This window comes from Struthio camelus, chromosome 8, assembly GCF_040807025.1.
Source record: "Struthio camelus isolate bStrCam1 chromosome 8, bStrCam1.hap1, whole genome shotgun sequence".
In the NCBI taxonomy this organism is placed as follows: Eukaryota; Metazoa; Chordata; class Aves; order Struthioniformes; family Struthionidae; genus Struthio; species Struthio camelus.
In genome coordinates this window covers 37,628,336-37,647,375 of record NC_090949.1, presented here as the reverse complement: position 1 = coordinate 37,647,375, position 19,040 = coordinate 37,628,336, and the positions used below count along the sequence as shown (strand labels likewise).

At 40.3% G+C, this 19,040-nt stretch overlaps 1 protein-coding gene across 1 annotated transcript in view; it reads right to left on the bottom strand.

The window, feature by feature from the left end:
- Positions 1-5: 5 nt before the first annotated feature.
- LRRC7 (leucine rich repeat containing 7) overlaps positions 6-19,040 on the bottom strand; it is a 195,723-nt gene continuing 176,688 nt past the window's right edge. Inside the window, exons 24-26 of the mRNA XM_068953511.1 lie at positions 16,775-16,849; positions 6,977-7,067; positions 6-6,090 (exon numbers count right to left, since the gene is read on the bottom strand). Of these exons, the coding sequence (XP_068809612.1) occupies positions 5,858-6,090; positions 6,977-7,067; positions 16,775-16,849 (399 nt within the window). The 3' untranslated portion in view covers positions 6-5,857. The remainder of the gene's footprint in view (positions 6,091-6,976; positions 7,068-16,774; positions 16,850-19,040) is intronic.

Sequence of the window (19,040 nt, the reverse complement as noted above, 5' to 3'; positions counted from 1 at the left end):
GTTAATTACAATAAGGTGACATTTTATTATTTATACAATAAAGAGACTTTTTAATGTTATTCAAAACACTTTTTAAATACTGAAAAAGTTGGGTACACCAAAGCCGAAAAATGGCTCTGCTATACACTGCACAGCATTGTTTTAGTCCCTGTATTTGTTTTATGTACAGAAGCATCTGCAAAATGCATTCTAAACACAATATGCACCTTACGGAGTAGTGTCATACATGAAATAAAACTGGAAGGATACAACCTGCATGTGCAAATTAACTAACAATATAATTGATTTCACTGAATCAATAGATGTAAAATATAATTTTGAAGTACCTTTTTGCACATAAAATGAAGCAGCTTTCAAGTTCAGTAAGTCCTTATACTGCAAAAAACATTAAGTACATTCACAATCTATGTTAATAAAGTAATAAATATTTCTTCATTCAGCTTTATTTACATTAATACTGTAGTTAAACTGAAAAGTACAGTTAGTCATTTGTAATATAGCAATCTTTTAACACATACAAAAATGACCATTTTCTGTATATAATTTAAGCTCAAAATCACAATTATCTCAAAATATTAATTACAATACAGCCATCTCCATCATAATTAAACATGTCTTTTATAAAATGGTAAAATTTTTAATAAAGTAAGCTGTTGGTTTTGAACTGGATACAGTACTCACAAGTAGAAAACAACGGATAAGAGTGTGTGTTCTGACCAGGGTTTCGGAGTAAAGCCACGTATGCTAGCAAAGAGACAAAAAAGGCCCCAATTTATAAAGATGAAGCCTCTTGTGCTGCAGGGCTGTGGCTTGTTGGTAGTGCTGCAGAAAAAGCCTGACAAGGGCCGTCCAAATTCAGTGTACAATGACATGATGTAGATTCAGTTCTAGAATATCTGCTTCAGTTGTCCATTAGGAGGATTTACAAAGGCTTTTTTTTCTAAGTGGAAACTGTTTAAATGCTGTGATTAGCAACTACTTCTGAAATTTGCTTTTGCAATGAAAATTCACTTGAGCCGATCCAAATTCGAACCGTGTTGTGAAAAGGAGCTCTGGTTTCCTTGCCTGGCCTCTGGGTGCCACTGTTGTGCTGCACACGCGTGGCTCAATGCCACTGCTTACACATGCCAAAACTGAAGTTGTTAAAAAAAAACAAAACCAAACCACCAATTAATTCATATCCTATCCAAACTACTCGCCTGAAAGTTGTATCATTACTTCTGTATTCCACTCGTACTGACAAGACAGTGAAATAAATCCCTAAATGTGATTGGCTGAAAATAAAATCTGACAGCTTTTTACGTGTGCTTGAAATTAAATTTTTGAAGGCAAAGCCTGGGAGAAGAACACTGAAGCAGGCTGGTGAGTGCAGTACCCAACAGTCCGTGGGTGACGAGCTCAAACTTTAGATTTAAATTTTATTTTCATTTGGAAATTCAAAATGTGAAATCCCACCACCAGTTTAGAAGAAAAACTGTCTCACGCTAAGCTAGGTAGCAAAGCCACAGCCTGCGGTTGAGGCTTAAGAGGTTTCCTATGTCTGTTTAAGAATTTTGCAAACTGGTACTTCTGTTAGGTCTTACCTTAGTTTTACAGGGCTTGCCTGGGTACGTGCAAGAGAGGCACATACCGTGGCTGAACGCAGAGCCGAGCGTGCTCGTAAGCTTAACTTTCTTTTAAGAGGATGGGCAGCATACACAGCAAGCGCTAACCCTAGTCCTGTTACTGGTTACGTTCCCCCGGACTAGATCTGCACAACACCCAACAGTCATGGTATTAATCCCTATGGTGTCTCTTGAGACCAGATCCTGCATGTGAACAGATTAAAAAATATGGTTTGTCATTTAATATTTTCTTTGCATTTACTGTTGCATATATCTGTATCAGATATATATATATATAGATAGATAGATAGATAGATATAATGTACATACACACACACACATATGTATAAATATGTATATTTTTTGATTGCATAAGGTAATTAAAAGGCTGTATTACAAGCCAGAGTGGTTTGACTAAGAAGGAGAGAGACCTTATGTTCAAAGGGCTTGTGACATACACTTACTAGCAATAGCAAATCAATTATCCTGAATGTTTCATAGTCTAATTTTTTTAGTAGAATTTTTGGGTCATGGAGATTAGCAGTTTTTTGTAACATCAGTTATTTAACTTTTCAGATGTAAAAATACCTATATGAGCTAAACATAATTACATAGCCATTACAGCAACTTTGCCAAAGTCTTCTCAATCATGTTCCGAAAAAAAAAAACCCCACCCTATAAAAAAATCAACAGTCTTTAAACCAGAGTACTCTCAATAACCAGCTGGAAATTGTTGTGTGTGTTGTCCCATGGGTGTTCAGCACTCAGCTTTGGGATGGTATTGTCCTTGCCAGTTACCTGCGCTGAGACGCTGTCAAGAAATGGCCTTCCTCAGCCTGCACACGCTGCCATTACCTCAGGGTCTACTGAAGACCCATGAAAGGTGTGTACGGACATGGACATGTTAAAAAAAAATACCTTGGAAAACATCAGAACAGATATGAAGAGGTTAAGTAATTATTCTTGCAAACAACTGGCTTTTAAGACCCTGCTCAAGTCTGCAAACTTTGGATGGGAAAATAATTAAAATATTGAGACGAGCGTCCTGTAGGCTTCCTGCGGTCTTAACGTTTTTCTCAAAATAAGGAAAACGTTTTGGAGGCAGCATTATTCTTATTTTTTACAACTGCCCTCTAACAAGACTGAAAAAAAGAAAACCTGCTCCCAAGAGTCTGGCCACTGGACTTTAGCTACAGCTGGAACTCAACGGAGGAGGCTCTGGAGCCACTTACTTCGATTGGGTTAGGTTGGGTGACACTCACTGTAGTACAGGAATGTCAACTTTGACGCTGACCATTTAGTTCCTTAAAACGCGTTGCAAACTGAGGCTAAAGGATTTACAGTATAGGCTTCCTTTTTCTGACCGAGCCTTTTGAGGAGCAATTAGGTAAGTGTTTATTGCATGAAGAATATGCTGAACAGGCAGAGCTGCACGGTCACCGCTAACAGAACTGCCGCCCTGGGAACCGCTGTGTTACAGCTAAAAGCCAACAGGACGCTAGGCCTGAGGAGGGCAGCGGGTCCGGTGGCACTTTGGACTTTCTGACAGAGTTTCTAACACAGCATGTTTCAGTCATTATTAAAATCTCCTTTAGTAGCTTTAAAAAAACAGTGGCTGTGGGACAACATACGGTATAACTGGGAGTATTATATAGCCTAGAGAAAGGAAACTGTGTGTAATTTTGAGCCTGTGCTTGCCTGGATCAAAATTCACTCACAAACATGAAACTAAACCTGCATATGGCATTCACCCAGGGTAAAAATGTCCTCTACATACTACTCGTCTACCACCAGCATTTGTCCTAGACTCAGCTTTAGCGGGACAGCTGAGCCAAGGCCGGTGCATATGTGGCAGCCTCCCTGCAACCCTTGCTGGGCGTTTACTGTGCACGCAAGGCCGCTGGAGGCCTCCCGGGAAAGGCAAAAGGTGCCAGTTATTTTGAAGGACTAATGTAAAATCCTCAGCAGTCCTGTTAAAGTACCTCTTAACTGCACGTACTATTAGCACATTAGCCTGTGCGCACGCATGTGGATTCACATTTTTAAGGGTGATTCTTCTGCATGGGAAGACAGACAGAAGCTGTTCTGGAGAGGAATTTGGGGGCATCAATGCCTATTAAGGGACCTAAATTCTCATTTAACTTAATTAACTAAAAACTCTGTAAGTGTCTGCAAGTCTTTTTTTTTTTTTTTTTTTTTGAACATGATACTGAATAAACACTTTTTCTAAAGGGCAGCGAGGACTTACGAATGGAAGCTGTGGCCCCCGAAATGCCCTGAATGTTCAAAACTATTTAGAGAGGGGCTCTGCCAGAAAATCCATGATTTGAGGGCTTCTGCTCGGCCAGTACCTTGTGAAATTACATCCTTAAAAACCTGGAAAACTGGAGAACTAATGACCCTCGACCAAATCAAGTGAATTTAGCAAGCTGTTTCAGCTTGGACTATCAAGGAGATTTTAAGCTACTGGACTGTATTCATTATTTAAATTTATTTTCTGAATAGCATCAAATCATTTATTTAAATTGTAAATTTTAGAATTAGCATTAGTTACGGCTAACTATGTTGTCTGGGGTTGTTTGGACACTCAGGTGGTACCACAGCACTTCCAGTAAGAATACTTGCATGCATAAAGGACAATTCACATTACATGAGAACCTGCTCAGTCAACATGGCGTTTATGTTTCATTAATATTTACCCTAATGAACTTAATCATTCATGTTGATTGACTGGGGAAAAAAGGGAGCTGCAAACAACCCCAGAACAGGAACCGTGCATACACATTTGTTCTGTGTTCATGTTCTGAGTGATTGCTAAATCCCTTTGTGGGGCTGAGCCGAGGCCGCAGGTTGTATCCTTCTGCGCTTACCCACCGCGCTGGCTTCCAGGCCTCCGCGGCTGCAGGGGCCTGACTCCCCGTTTCAACAGGTATAATTAAAAAAAAAAATGGGGGGGGGGAAATCCAAACGATTAAAAAGTTGATGCTTCAAAAATATCATTGGAGGCTAGTTTCTACTTTAGCTAGCGAATGACTGATTTGTAAGATCAATTTGTACGTATGGGGCTCTTTAGCCCTCCCTTTCTGCGTACGGAGATGTCGTCCTAATACCACCCTTTCCTTCCTAGGCTTAGCAGGTCTCGCCTTGAATGTCCAGGTTTCCTTCCTAGGCTTAGCAAGTCTCGCCTTGAATGTCCAGGCACGGCCAGACTGAGAGGATTTAGACAGGGGAAAAAAAAAAAAAAAATCCTGCGCCAACACGGGGAAGCACGAGTGCATTTTGGTTAAGAGCAGCCTGGGGCAGGGAGGGCAAGTTATACATTTTTCCTTCCACCTGCCGCCGAGGATGAGCGCGCCGGGCCCCTTGCTGCCGAGCTGGTTTCTAACAGCAGCCAGATGCGAATGCCTCCAGAAAAGTGTATGAAAAGAGCAAGGATTTGGGCTCCCCTGGTCGGGTCCTCCCTCTCTCTCGCCTCCCCACCCGCAGGCATTTGCAGCGCAGGGACTCGGGCCAAAGCCGTTACTACGTGTTCAAGATCCGCGGCAGATTCCTCGGCCATGAGTTTGCCCAGTTCCCCTTTGGACCTGATGCAAACCGCTAGCGTCCGAAGCAGCCTGTGCAGGCACTCCAAGTATTCGTGTCTTTTACTAACGTAAGGAAAAAAAATCGAAATGCCAGAGACATGCTGCCAGCATCTTTTATAGCTCCTATCCTTCTACCTGCCATAAACAGGGCTGTAGCAAAATTTCACCGGGATATTTATACCTGTATGAGAGGACTACAGGGCATTATATACAATGGAGTCATGTTAGTTTAATTTGAAACATAATTACCTCAGGCAGGATGCCTTTGATGGGAAGAGAAGAAAGTTTTAAAAATTTCTAGCAGCGCCTATAAGCAGAAGAGTAAAACGTTCTTGGCCGTGTCCACGTGACATAGCTACATTCATCTGACCTGGGTTTTAAAGTGTGCGCTAATCCCTCTGAAAAAAGCGTGACTGAGGCTGGCCCCAGCGAGGTCCCTCGCGGGGAGCAGCTTATTGCTGTCCCTGGCGTCCACTGCCACTCGAGCCAGCGGAAACAGGAACCTGTGAAAAAATCTTGTGGGAGGTTGTCTCGCTTTTTTCCTTCTTGCTGTCAGTTATAAACACGATCTCCACTCGCATTACTGAACCAACAACAGTTCAGCAAAATTTTGTGCCGTCAGTATTCTTCTCCGCTAAAAAGAGCACCAGGATTTTTTACCTCAAGGTTTTAAAAGCGCATACTGCAGTGGGACAGCTCGGCACGCGCTCTCTCTGTGTCAGTCTTTTGTTCCCCTCCCCGTGCCGCGTTGTAGCTTAGATTAAACCTCTTCCCATTCATTTTAATGAGACCGTCACTCGGAGAAATGGCTGTTATAAACACCAAAGCCTTACCCACAGTGAATGTAGTGAGCAGGGGCCAACGCAGCCTGGACCAGAATAAAAACACTGAACGTTGCAAGGCTGGGAGAATGGAAAATGTAAGTAAAGGGCCTATAATTGCAGATTAAAAAGCCAAAAAAAAAAAAAATTAGCAACAACAAAGTAAGTTTTCCTGCCACCCACTACATACTTCTTCCTTCCGTTTATGAACTGCATCTAGCTGAACTCACTGTTTGCATTTAACATGTTCACATGGAATCAACTAAAAGTATCAGACAAAAGTAAGTTAACGAATTTTCATAGAGCTTGTTTATATTTAGGTCCCAGAGTTGACAGTATAATTTATTAAGTATCTCACCCTGTATAGTGACATTTTAACTAATTAGTATGGAACCAGCTATACACACTGCATATGTACAGTTATTTTCATAAGGCATATAATATCTTTGCATTGAAAATAAATCAACATCATTAAATTTAATTTAATATATACTTTCTTTGAGGTGTTTATGAAAATATTTTTCTCTATATTTTTGTATGTGACATGATAGAAATATTTCATGGGAATTACAGCTTAATATATTTTATCTTTATAAAGGCATATACAACTTTGAGGCAGTGTTTCTGATGGACAGCAGAATTCCTAAAGAATTTGTATGTGCTTCTGTGTTTTGAAATTATATGAAATTGACTTTAAGAAGTAACTTGATTAAAAAAACGCACCAATGCACAGCCAGAGGCTGACAATTAAAACTAATACATAGCCACATGAACAATAATTTATATAGTTAATATTTTTTTTCAAGATGATCAGTACTAACATATAGTATTATACATTTGGCACTACTGTTTGCCATTGGTCCAGCAATTGGCAAAAATTTGTTTCCTATGTATAAATCTGTTTGAACATTAGATCTGGCTAGACATATTTACTATTTATAAAAAAATATTTAGACAGTAAGCTCACGCTGAATAACTAGGTCTACTGTATTCTGGAAACTCTTCAGTAGTAGTACAGCTTTCTCATGTTCCATATGTACAAAACTGTGTCCGTTTGCCTGTAACACAAAAACAAGAAGAAAAAATCAGATGAGATTCTACTTAATACCTTCATTTTGAGGGGCGCAAAGGGATATATGAAAACGGAAGTCAAAGGATCATGATGTGTTAAAAAAGAAAAAGAACATAGCAGTATTTTTGACTAGTTAAACTCTGTGGAAATGCAGTGCCATATCTTGAACAACATTAGTCTGAACTAAATCCTAGTCATGCAATGATTTCCTGCAGTCAGTCAGAGCTTCTGACTGGGCCATTAAGAGTGCACACGTCTTTCCTCCTCCATTGCATAGATACCGTAGCACACAGCATATACAAAGCCAGGGAATAAGACAATTTGTTCCAGAGATTTTTAAGGAAGGCAAAAACAATATAGTTGAAAACACATACGTTATGACCGTCATCACTCAAGAAAAAGTAGCAAATGTACGTGGCATGTTTTAAAGACATCCAGAGGCCCTCTGCTTCGAGGAGACGGCAGGCTGAAGAGCGCGCTCTAACAGGACAAGAGGCAATGGACACAACTTGGAAAATGGGAACTTCTGGTTTTGCGTAAGGAAATTCATTTTTACTGTGAGGGTGGTCGAATACCGGCACAGGCTGCTCAGAGAGGCTGTGCAAGCTCCATCCTCGGAGGTGCTCAACTCGCACGTGCCCAACCTGATTAGTCCTGCTCTGAGCAGGGGCTCGGCTAGACGCTCTCCGGGCGGCCTTTCCAGCCTAAATTATTCTATGATAGTCCACCTAGCTGTGGAAGACACAGTAACTCTGGGACAGAGGTCGAACACTGTGAAGCTCAAAGCAAGCTAATGCTTCCCAATGCGCAGGGACCCTGACTGCAAAGGCAGACACAGGCTGAGCTCACGTGCAGCTATGCTGCATACACAAGGAGGGAAGATTTTACCGAATGAACTATTCTGCTTTAGTGCTGATTAAAATCTTTCTGCACCATCTTCTCTGTTACAAAGCTATTTAGACATCATAACTGATACAGCTAAAAACGCCTTTTTGAGAAGCACAAATAGTATAATTTTAGCCAGAATGCCTGTATATCACCACCCAAGGGTGACCACAGACTCCCAGCAGTGGCCTGAATCAACCAAAGTCTCAGATCCACCAACATACAGGCGTAACGGCCAGGCCTTGGAAGTGCTTAGATACTGAACCAAGGGAATGAGTGCTACATACACCTGCCACTCAAGCATCTATGAAAGCCTCAAAATTACCACTTAGGTGCTGCCTAATTCCTGAGACCCCAGCAGAGTCCTGTAACTTCCTTTCCCTGGGGAGCCCATAATATAAAATATTTTTGTACTGAGAAACAGGAATACAAATTTCAGGCAGAAACAATTTTCAGAGAAGACATTCATTCATGTGCCAACATTAGGAGGTTGTTCTGTTTGAGGTCAGCGTGAACTCTGATGCAGTTCAGAGAGAAACAGAAGAATAATCTTTTCACCATACAGCTAGCTAACTGGCAACTGGCAGCTCTGTCATTTATTCAGCAAAAAAAAGAAAAGGAACCCAAAACTAAAACTCAGGCCACATCAGTTCTGGCTACTCCCCTTTTCATTTTCAAGTAGTGCAATGAGTGGTACGAGAAGATACTGGCTGTAGGTTCCGGGCTAGCTGGTGAGGAAACCTCTTGTCCATCCAGAGACTTTCTCAGCAGAATCGGGATGGAGGGGTTATACTTCCAGAGATACCCAGGCATCTCTGGATACAGCCAGAGGGTTTTGTTATTTAACATATAAATAAATGACAATCAGGAATCTTCCACTGCTTTCATTCAATGTGTGGTTTCACATTCCCCATAAAACATGCTATGAAATCAGTATAAATACTTACACATTGAATAATTATTTAATTATTAGAAGTATGTTTTTTCCTTTGTCCTTTCCTGCTATAATTTTGAATTCAGATGTTTCTTGCAACTTCAGAGCTTAGAGGAAAGCCTTCCCTTTTCAGACGAAGGGGACCATGTGATTCTGAGTTTTATTTCCAAAGCAGCCAAGGAGGAGGCAGTTAGCCCAGCTAATCTTACCAGGAACAGGCATCTGGAAAGAAGCCAGTCTGCTAATACAGCCTGCCTTGTCATAGATATAATGTTGATAAATTTATCAAGCTCAGTGTTAAAACTAATTCTGTTCCTATTATTGAAAAGCTGTTCCAGATTACAATTCCTCTACTGTTCAGAAGAGAAACTTTTCCTTTTATTTTTCTGCCTGAAATTTATTCATTTTAAATTAGGAAAAAGGCAGGTCCGAGCACAAAAAGACAAATTTAGTTTATTCTCTATTCCAGTCTATTCTCCGTTCCCTTCATCTGGACGCTGGTATACTTGGCACTAGCACTGAAGAGATGTTCTGATTTAGCGTTGTGAAAACTGATACAGACCTATAGTCCTCTTAACGACTATAGTGGAGAAGCACTGAATAGGAATGAAAATCTCTCAGGAATTCATAGTACTTCAAAGTGTTTGACTTTCTTGCATCTTTGGCCACGGTTTGTCTTGAGACATTTATAGCTTCATGACCGGCTCTGGAAATTTGCTATCATTTCCTTACCAAAATTTAAATGCCAACCTGTTAAAAGATAACATGAAATGTTCTGAAAGGAAACAGGCAGGTTGCCCTGATTAAACTCAGGATGTTGCAGCAAATTTTCCACAAATCCATGAGCAGCAAGCTTAGTGATCACACTGTAGACAGCAGTTTTGCCCTGTAGTGGGTAACTAATGGGGATGAGGTTTGCAAATGTCCCGACACCACATGTCTACTCTGCCTTTGAGAGACGTTATATTGCATATCCGTTTTTTCTCCATACTCTGAAAAAACACCAGGGTGAAAAGCAACCCTCTTCCTGCTGCTGTGCCTGCTGAGCAAAATGGGGATATCCGCAGTGCTGAAGGAGCCAGGACCTCACCAGCGCCGTGGGCTGCTGGTGCTCAGCTTTACTGTTGGGAAAACCCTGAGGAGAAAGCCCGAGATCCTGCTGGGACTCAGCCCAGCTGCAGCACACGAATGCAGGGAAGCAGTAGCAGCTTAAGTTGGGGAAAAAAAACCTCTCAAGGCAGTCTACCTCGAGGCCTCCGACCGCAGCGGCAGCCCTGGGAGAGCCTGTCGAACCAGGCCAATCACCGCTCAAGCCCTCTGAGAACTTTCTTCTAGATTTCACCCAACAGTTTTGAACGCCAGAAATACAGGAGTTGGGCAGCATTTGCAACTGACCCTATCCAGAATTGTTAATGAGGAAATACGAACTAAGTACATCACGGACAGGCTGTGATGTAGTGGCAGATCCTTTAGGATCAAAGTGCTTTAATGAAGCAGCAAGATTGTCCTATATGTCACAAGCCAAGGGAAGACCCTTCTCCTGGCTGGATACAGGCCCCGGTTGTGTTTCACCGGATTTGTAAGGACCAGCATGCATTCATTCCTGAGGACACACACTAGTCTTCTAGCAGAACAAGGCAATGGGTAAGACTGCGTGCCTGAGAATTATGGTTTCTCACTTAGTTAGGTAAGTTTACCCACGGAAAATAAAGCCTTTCAATTTTTAAAGCAGCCCTCTCTTTTAACCAAAACTGCTTGGGAGACACATAAACACATGACAGAAACATTACTGTTCCTCTTGAAAACATCCTGCTAAACAAATTCTTCAGTGTAAATGTTCAAAAAATTTCCCCTTGGAGCTTTGGCCTGATATTATTCTTACTGTATATCACCTTCTTGAATAAACTGAATTTATCGCATGTGAATGCAAAGACACTTAGATGCCCCAGTAATGGTGACACGGGGGTTACCTAACATGATAATAAATAAAAAGAAGCCAGCCAATAACACCGGGAAGAAAAGCATCAGATGATAGATAGACACGCTATAAGTGCAAGTCTGTAGCACAGATGTAGAGGACCAGTAAAGCCCGATCAGCAGGGCAGGTGGTGTGAAGACAGCGTGGGACAGGGCTGAGGAGACCTAGGAAGACAGCTCCTCCACCAGAACCCCAGCAGAGACTGAAGTCACAAAAAAACATGCCTGTGGAAAGAGTAGGAAGTGCAGACAGCTATAAAACCAAAGAATAAAGATTATGGAAGAAGAGGAACCTGTCCCTAATCTCTGAAGCTGTTTATATAGTGATGAATATTATAAAGCCCTGATCACAGATAAGGTTATCATCTCATAATATAAATGCAAACAGAGGGGAAAATGGGGATGAAGAAAGATCAAGTGAAGCTAGTGAGCATTAACACTCCTAAGTTCTTAGCGCCTAGGGAACTGGATGGTTTTAGCTAAAGACATTGCTTATATTTAAGAAATAAAATAACCTTCATCCCTTCATCCCTGCTTTTCTCCGCTGTTAATTCCTTCATGAAATTTATGACTTTTCTTTTCATTTGCCACAGTATAAACCAATACCTGATAACAGGCATTACATGTAGGTATTACATGTAAGTAATTGTAAATAAAAGCAAAATGTTCTTGATGGAGAATCTGAAACAACGTACTGACAGTGACAACGGAGGAACTCTACCGAGACTGGTCTGCGGTTCGGTGAGAATGACTGAGTGAGCAAAGGGCCCTGCAATCACAGAGAGCTTTTCCAAAGCACAGATCTATGCAAACATAATGTGGTTTGGAGAGGGTGAAAGTTGGAGTCTGCCATCTCTGAAGGTCAGCCAGCAGGACTGAGTCCATCAGTACCGGCGCACCAAACCTAGAGAAGGATTGTTTTAAATGATTTCTGACTCCTCTGGAGGGAACAGGACGAGACCTGTGACTTGGAGTCTGCTCACGCTGCTACTCAGCATCACCTCTCAGATTTGGCAGTTGTAGTTCAAACTTTACACAGGGTTCAAGCCCTCAGATAGTTTCTTCCTAACTTATGTATTTGCTGTATTTTCCATATACATATGTAGACAAACCTCAAAATGATGAACGTGTAGTTCAAAGGCTGAAGCAAAACAGACATAATACGTTAATTGTCTATTGCTTCTGCCTCTGTAAAGGTGGCTCTTAAATGTAAAACTAATCAAGGGCAAACATACTATGAAAGAAACCGTGGTATATATTGTTAATCCCATTTTTGTTCCCTATCACACCCTACTGAAGAAGTTTTTAAGTCAGGAAGTAAATCTGATTCTGAGAACACTGTTACTAAGCAGGTACAAGTTTAGGAATATGTAAGTGGGTTGCATGAATCACTATGCATTAATTTGCAAGGCAGTCAGTGCATTATTTTCTTCCACGTTTTTTGACTCATTATAAATTTGAATAACTAAAATTTACAGTCAGGTTTTGGAAGGCTACATATATTAAACACACTTCAATCGTGGAAAATTCTGAAGTCATAGATTCTATTCCTTTGAATTACTTTGGACAATATTTTTATTAAGTTATTTTGCCTTGCAAGCCAAATGAAGGACAAGTCTAGCATCACTGGTGTGGGCTCATTTTAATAACATTTAAGCAGAGGGTGCGGTATAAAGTGAATTTCTGATAAAATTACCTAATTTCTATCTATAACAATGGTTGCAATCAATTTATGAAACTCACTGAAAACAGTGGAAAATAAAACATTCAGCAAACTTCACCTACATAACGTGACGACAAAATGAGCAGAGTAAAATTTCTGCTACCTACACAATACAGCAGTACCTTAAAGGCGATCACATAAATATAGCTAAAAGGTCCTATTTTAGGAGCACAAGCTGAAACACGGGAAATTCCAACTAGATGTAAGGAACACTGTTTTCCCCATGAGGGGGTCAAACACTGGAGCAGGGGCCCAGAGTGGCTGTGGGATCTCTGTCCCTGGAGATGTGCAAAACTTGATTGGACAAGGTCCCGGGCAAGCTGCTCTAGTTGGACCTGTTTGGAGCGGGTGTTTGGGCTAGCACGGTTCAGAGCTCCTTTCCAACCCGAATTACTCTGTGATTCTTTGCTCCTCCTTAGGTCAGCTGGAACTGGTACCATGGATGAATTAGTACCAATACGGCCTCATCTAGCTCTTCAAATACACATAGATCTTCAAATACATAACAGGGCAGGAAAAACTGCTTTCATTTATTGTCAAGCTATACGTTAATGATATATGGATATTAAATCATATATTCACAGAGAAAAGTTCTGAAAAAAGAACAGCGGAAAGAATGCAATGCTTTCCAACAAACAAATCCAATGGCACGTAACAGTAGGAGAAGATGTGTATGTACGTAGCTCGTTTCTACGTTTGCTTTTTAGTAACTTTAAGCACTGTTAAGAGTGAATGGTCATAAAGAGACTAAAATCTGTGTGTGAAGGGGAAGGCGTGGGTGTGACTGCATGGCCTCTCTCTTTTCCTCTGCCTTTGATTTGTTTTTGGAACTTGTGCAACAGGCTGATTCAGACCAGGCTTGGCCTCTCTGAGACCAAGGTTTTCCTCCGTCTGATGCCTGCTCAGATCTGACAGGCTTAGATGAATATGTCAGCATAACCCTCACAGCCAGCTGGATGCTTGGAAACTCTTCTGAAAGTGCTTTTACTCTCAACTGAAGAGAGCATCCTTTGCATTCTGAACTTAAAGGAAACAACAAATTATGATTAATATGCAAGATAATTCCAATATTGAAGTACCTCGTTCAGAGCAGAATAGCTCGACATATTTCAAAGCAATTTTATAGACACGATGCTTTTTCAGGCATAGTTTTAGATGCTCAGTTACTGCTAAAATTCTTAACTGTGTCAAACACGATTTGAGGCAAAACAATTAATTTACTGCATTTACTGATTCACAAATACTTTAGACAATGAATCTATTGATTTATTTCAAAATAATTTTAAAATCACTATTCTGACTATAAGATTCAAGTGTACAAAAGGAATTTTATAAAATTGGACTTCTGTGTAATTTTCCTTTCCCTGATGAGATATAACAACTTGCATCTGTACGAAGGCAAAGAGGCTGCAAAGAGGCTGCAAGCTCACGTAGACACACGAGCTGGGATCGCTCACCCTGCACATCGTTAAACTGCAGGAGAATTTCTAGGATTCCTCTACAACTCCACGAGTCTTCAGAGGGGCTGTACAGACACAGCCCTCCTTTGTTAACTATTTAACTTTGTTGATTTAGTTCGCTAAAATAAGACACTGCACTCGTTCGTTCTGCCTCTGCAGCCGGTGTTGTGGTGTAACAGCACGCTGGCCAGGGGCAAACTAGCTTTGGGCTGCACCACGAACCGTGCTGCTAGGCCTCGTGCCCTGACGGCGTGATGACTATTTCCCTCTAGTCCGTTTCCTTCTGGACAATAATGTGACCACGTGAACGTCATGTCTGTCTCCAGCTAAGAGCCAAATTATAAGAAGTATAATAAATAAGGTTAGTAGGTAAACAAACTGTGTTGTTTTTCAGTAGGAGCAGCAAGCATGGCATTAGAGAAGCCGAATGCAGTTCCAAAACTTTCAGGTAAAATAACACTTAATTTAATTGACTCCTATGTTGAATGAACAGCTTTTGGGTTCCCTTTATTTAATTTTATCATCAAAATACTGTTTCTTACTATGCAAAAGAAAGACTGAAAACTAGGTAAACGGAAAAAATCAAAATAATTTGATATGGAAAACATGAGTTATTGTTCAAATGTTTATACTGTTTTGCAGCTTGTATTCCTTTCTATCCCCATTTATATACTTGTTCTGAATATAAATAACAGTAGGTCAAACTGGTAATAAAAACATACCAAGGTATTGTATATCATGAGGCCCAGAAAGCTACTGCATTTCTGCTGTTACTAGGTTAGACGTCAGGGAGTACACGGGAAGTTATTACAGGGATGACACGTGCTAATGGTGCTGTTAAGAGGAAATCATCATTAATGCTCTGCATTGGGAGTGCTTCTCAGTAAGTGCCCTCTGGTATGACATCAGGAGAAATCATTAGACATAGCTGCAGCCATAAAATAAATGCAGGTCAAAAGTGTGCATCTTTGATAACAACATGATAGGTACAGACATACAATGGACCTGTTCTTGTGTAGAGCAATATAAACCTCAGTTAACTCCATGAAGAATATTTGTACAGTGTATGCCCATTGCTTGCCACTGCAGACAACGCCTGACCATATTTTGCTTTTATTTTAACATATGTGGCTCTTACCTATTTTTGTTTCCAATACTAAATCCAGTTTTCCATATAACATCTTGATTATTCTAAATATCTCTAGCCAACTTTGCACTTCAATAAGTTTGGCTGTTCTCTTTATTTCACTGTGTTTTGAACATACTAGCAATGAAACATCAGTTGTCTATTGCAGACTTTAGAGTGGATAAAATAATTTCAGAGAGAAATATCTTAACGCAAATAGACTGAGAGAAATCAAGGACTACTACAAACAAGCCCAACAGAATATTTGCTGGTGGGAGACAGGCTACAACCACTGAAGTGTCGGAGAGGTAGGAGAGGGAGAGGAAGCGGGGGAGAGGCAGAGGGAGGGAGCCTACCGCAGAGGTTTGCAGACACCCTTGGTATGCTGATTTCCTTCATGTAACTGATTAAACAAGTCACCCTTCAACCCTTGATCAGTCTGCACGGCTTTAAAAACTGTTATAAGCCTTTCAGATAACTGTAATGACTCTCTTCCTTTTGTCGAAACTAATACTATTTGTTGCCAGTGGGAATACATTTTCTAGGCTCAAAAATATCTTGCAAGATATGGCAGAAAACCCTTCCTTGTATGACAGCCATTATTTTCTGTGAATGGGGAATTTTTGAAAGGTGTGTTCCGGAACGGCTTGTCCTTCTTCTATCTGGATCAGAACCCAAGACTTCTATTTAAAAAGTTCACTTGAATACAAAAAATATTTGTTTCAGAAACGTGAAAGAAAACAAAAAGCTAAGATTTCTCAGTAAGTTATTCAAGTGCTTCTGTGATCCAGTGGAAGGGATATCTTTCATGTGACAACATTCAAAAATGGTCAGGTAGTGAAGAAGAGGCAAAAATAATGCAAGCCACATTTCTCTGTGAAAACGTGAATGCCTAGTTAGTTCCTTACACTGGTGTCACATCAGCTGCAAAGGTGAAAATTATAAACACCTGTTGCTTTGTCATGTGCTCGTGCTTGTGAAACAGCCTGTGAAACTCCATTCTCCCTGTCCTTTCTTGTGCTGTTAGCGTGGAAAAGATGGATATGCTGCAAAGAACACTTTTATTTCAGAGTTTAAGTATATGATTGTGTCACTTGGATCATTCCTGTGACAGATTTTAAGCAGCAACCATTCTTTGCAGTGCCATTCCCTCGCAGAAGGGTGGTGCTGGCATGAAGTGTACTTCCCCCTGTGCCTTAGTCAGCATCCATGGGGAGGGAGCAGAAACTACTAAGCAAAATTTGGGATAGTTTGACTCCGTGCTGTGTTATGCTCCCTCTGCTCTTAGCATGTTCTCCGGGTTTAACTCAGTTTCCAGCTGGTGGGGCTGGTTGTCAGACAGCACACCCCTGTGCCTCCTTTTCCATGCCCCATTTTGTTCTCAAACAAACAGCTTTATTCCTTTCTTCTGAGACCAGCTTTCAAAAGTACTACAACTAAAACCCTGTTTTAAATCAGTATCCAAATAAAGTACCATAATAACATAAACAGTAGTTAGCTTGTACTGAAAACAATATCACTACTTCTAAGATGCAAAGATTTGCTTTATAACTCCATCCAATTAAGAAACAGTTAAATTGATCCATACCTTGAGGATCTTATCGCCAGGCTGGAGCAGGCTGGATGCTGGTCCGTCAGGCTGAACCCTAGTAACAAAGATACCCTATAAGTCAGAAGTAACAGAGGTTAGGATGCTATCACCAAGAACTAGTTCCCAAAATACAGGTGTCCCCCTACTTGCTGGTCAGGAGGCTTTGTATCTGGTAACGTGCTAAACACTAATCGATTTTTTAAATCCGTAAGTAGCCAAACAGCAGCACCAGTTGGTAGCAGCTCTCCATGACCTTTAGCTAGTTATCATCTCCAGATAAAAATATAGTTGTGGTTCACTTGAAACTAAGATCCCATTTCACAAACTAATGTGTAATTTGAACAGTTCTGGCAACTAGAAACTAGGCAAGAGAAACATGGCTATCAGGAGGAAAAGGAAAATGGGGCAAGCATTCATTAATTACAGTAATCCATGCCATAATCTATACAGTAATCTTTGTTTACTTCCTCTTGAAAAAAAGTGTATATTCTGAAAAGCAGACTTTCTGAGATTCAGTCTCTAAGATCTTTTAATCCTGTGTCTGGGGAGTAAATAACTTTAAAAGGAAACAAATTATTACATGAAAGAGAATATATTTTAAATCCATTTTTTAAATCTATTTTTTTCAGTACAATGTGTTAATAAAACGTAAAAACAGGGATTGAGTTTCTGAGCGAGGAAACACTTCTGTACAGCTCTTGTCCTGTACTTTTGCTTCCTTAGCCTCACCTTCCCTGCTGTCCTTAACCCTGCTGCTCAGGGTGAATACCTTGGGCATAGGCTCGATTTTAGTCATTCACATTGGTCATATTGACATTAGTGAAATTCACTGGTCATGCAAGTCACGTGCATCTCTGAAGAATTTTATAGCCTTCCTGAGCAGGGTATAGGCTGGTATTCCTATCAACCTTATAGAAACCTGAGCTCTTTGGGAGCAGAAGGATGGGGCCCTGTCCTGCTTACATTTGGTCCATAGGCCATTAACTTGTGACAGAAGTTTGCCATTCAAAATGACTGGCTATTTCTGTGCTTTCTGTCCCTTCCTCCCTCTTATCCCAGTCTCCTCACTTTATGTCATGGTAGGGGCACACTAGTATGCAGATACATACTGCCAGGTCCACTGATCTCATCCGATAGACCGTTTGCATGATTTAAAACCACTAAAAACGACTGGCGTGTCTGATGAGAGACAGGATCACCCTCCTATGGCTTTTGTGATATTTAAAACAAGATAAAACTGAGGCAACAGTGTGGGAAGAAACACTGCAGAGTAGTAATACAGAAAAAAACTTTAAACTATTAATTCCTTCAGTAAAGCTACCCTAACACTCCCTTAGTACACAATTTACAGAAATAAGTTTTCGCATTTCTCCTATTAGCAAAATTAAGTCTATCTAAAGCTGCTTTCACATTGCATGTATTACTCGTAGATACATTCCCAGTTGACTATAGTTTCTTTGTAAATAAATTCACAAAATGGAAGTATAGCTTCTTATAAAATTATACATCAACTTAAGAATAAAGGACATGATGTTATAAAGTATATTAGAAAGAGAACACTCATCAGTATGCATCCTCAAGGAAGGACAACAAAAATGATTATGTTTTGAAGGCTAGTCATTAAAAAGTCTGATGGGTATATAAAATTAACTATTCTTGAAGCTCAAAACAGGGATTTATCAACCAAAAAAAAAAATCGAAAGAAATTAAATCATGCTAGATGGGCATTTCCAAGAGTATTCCAGATTTCCAATTAGCTGCTTTTTTTGTAATTAGAGTAGTGAGGAAATTTGTCTAAAGCTGCATGCAGATCTCAAATTGTCCATGAGAGATGAAAAAAATAGTTTAAATTTCATGACTTTCAAAACAGTCTCAATAGTTATGGAAGTTACGACTACCTTTTAGAACTAGATCTAACATTATCAAAGAATGTAAAATAGAAGAATATACTTAATTGAGAGGTATCCATAGTCTTTGTTTTGCAACAAACTCCAGTTAGTTTTACTGCACAGATCAGGTGAATTCACAGTTCTAAAAGTGCATTTTCTAACCCTAGAACTCTGTGTAGTTGATAATCACCAGATGTTATATTTGTTAGTCATCCTTTTACTGGCTAAAGCGATTTATCAACCTCTTAAATGTGCAATTCCCAATTCCTGCACCAGTAATAATACTCTGAAAGTTTCCCTGACCACCATGCAGCATAATGGTCCAATTTTTCATTAACATTACAGAACATGACACAGCTTCACAGTCCGGCTAT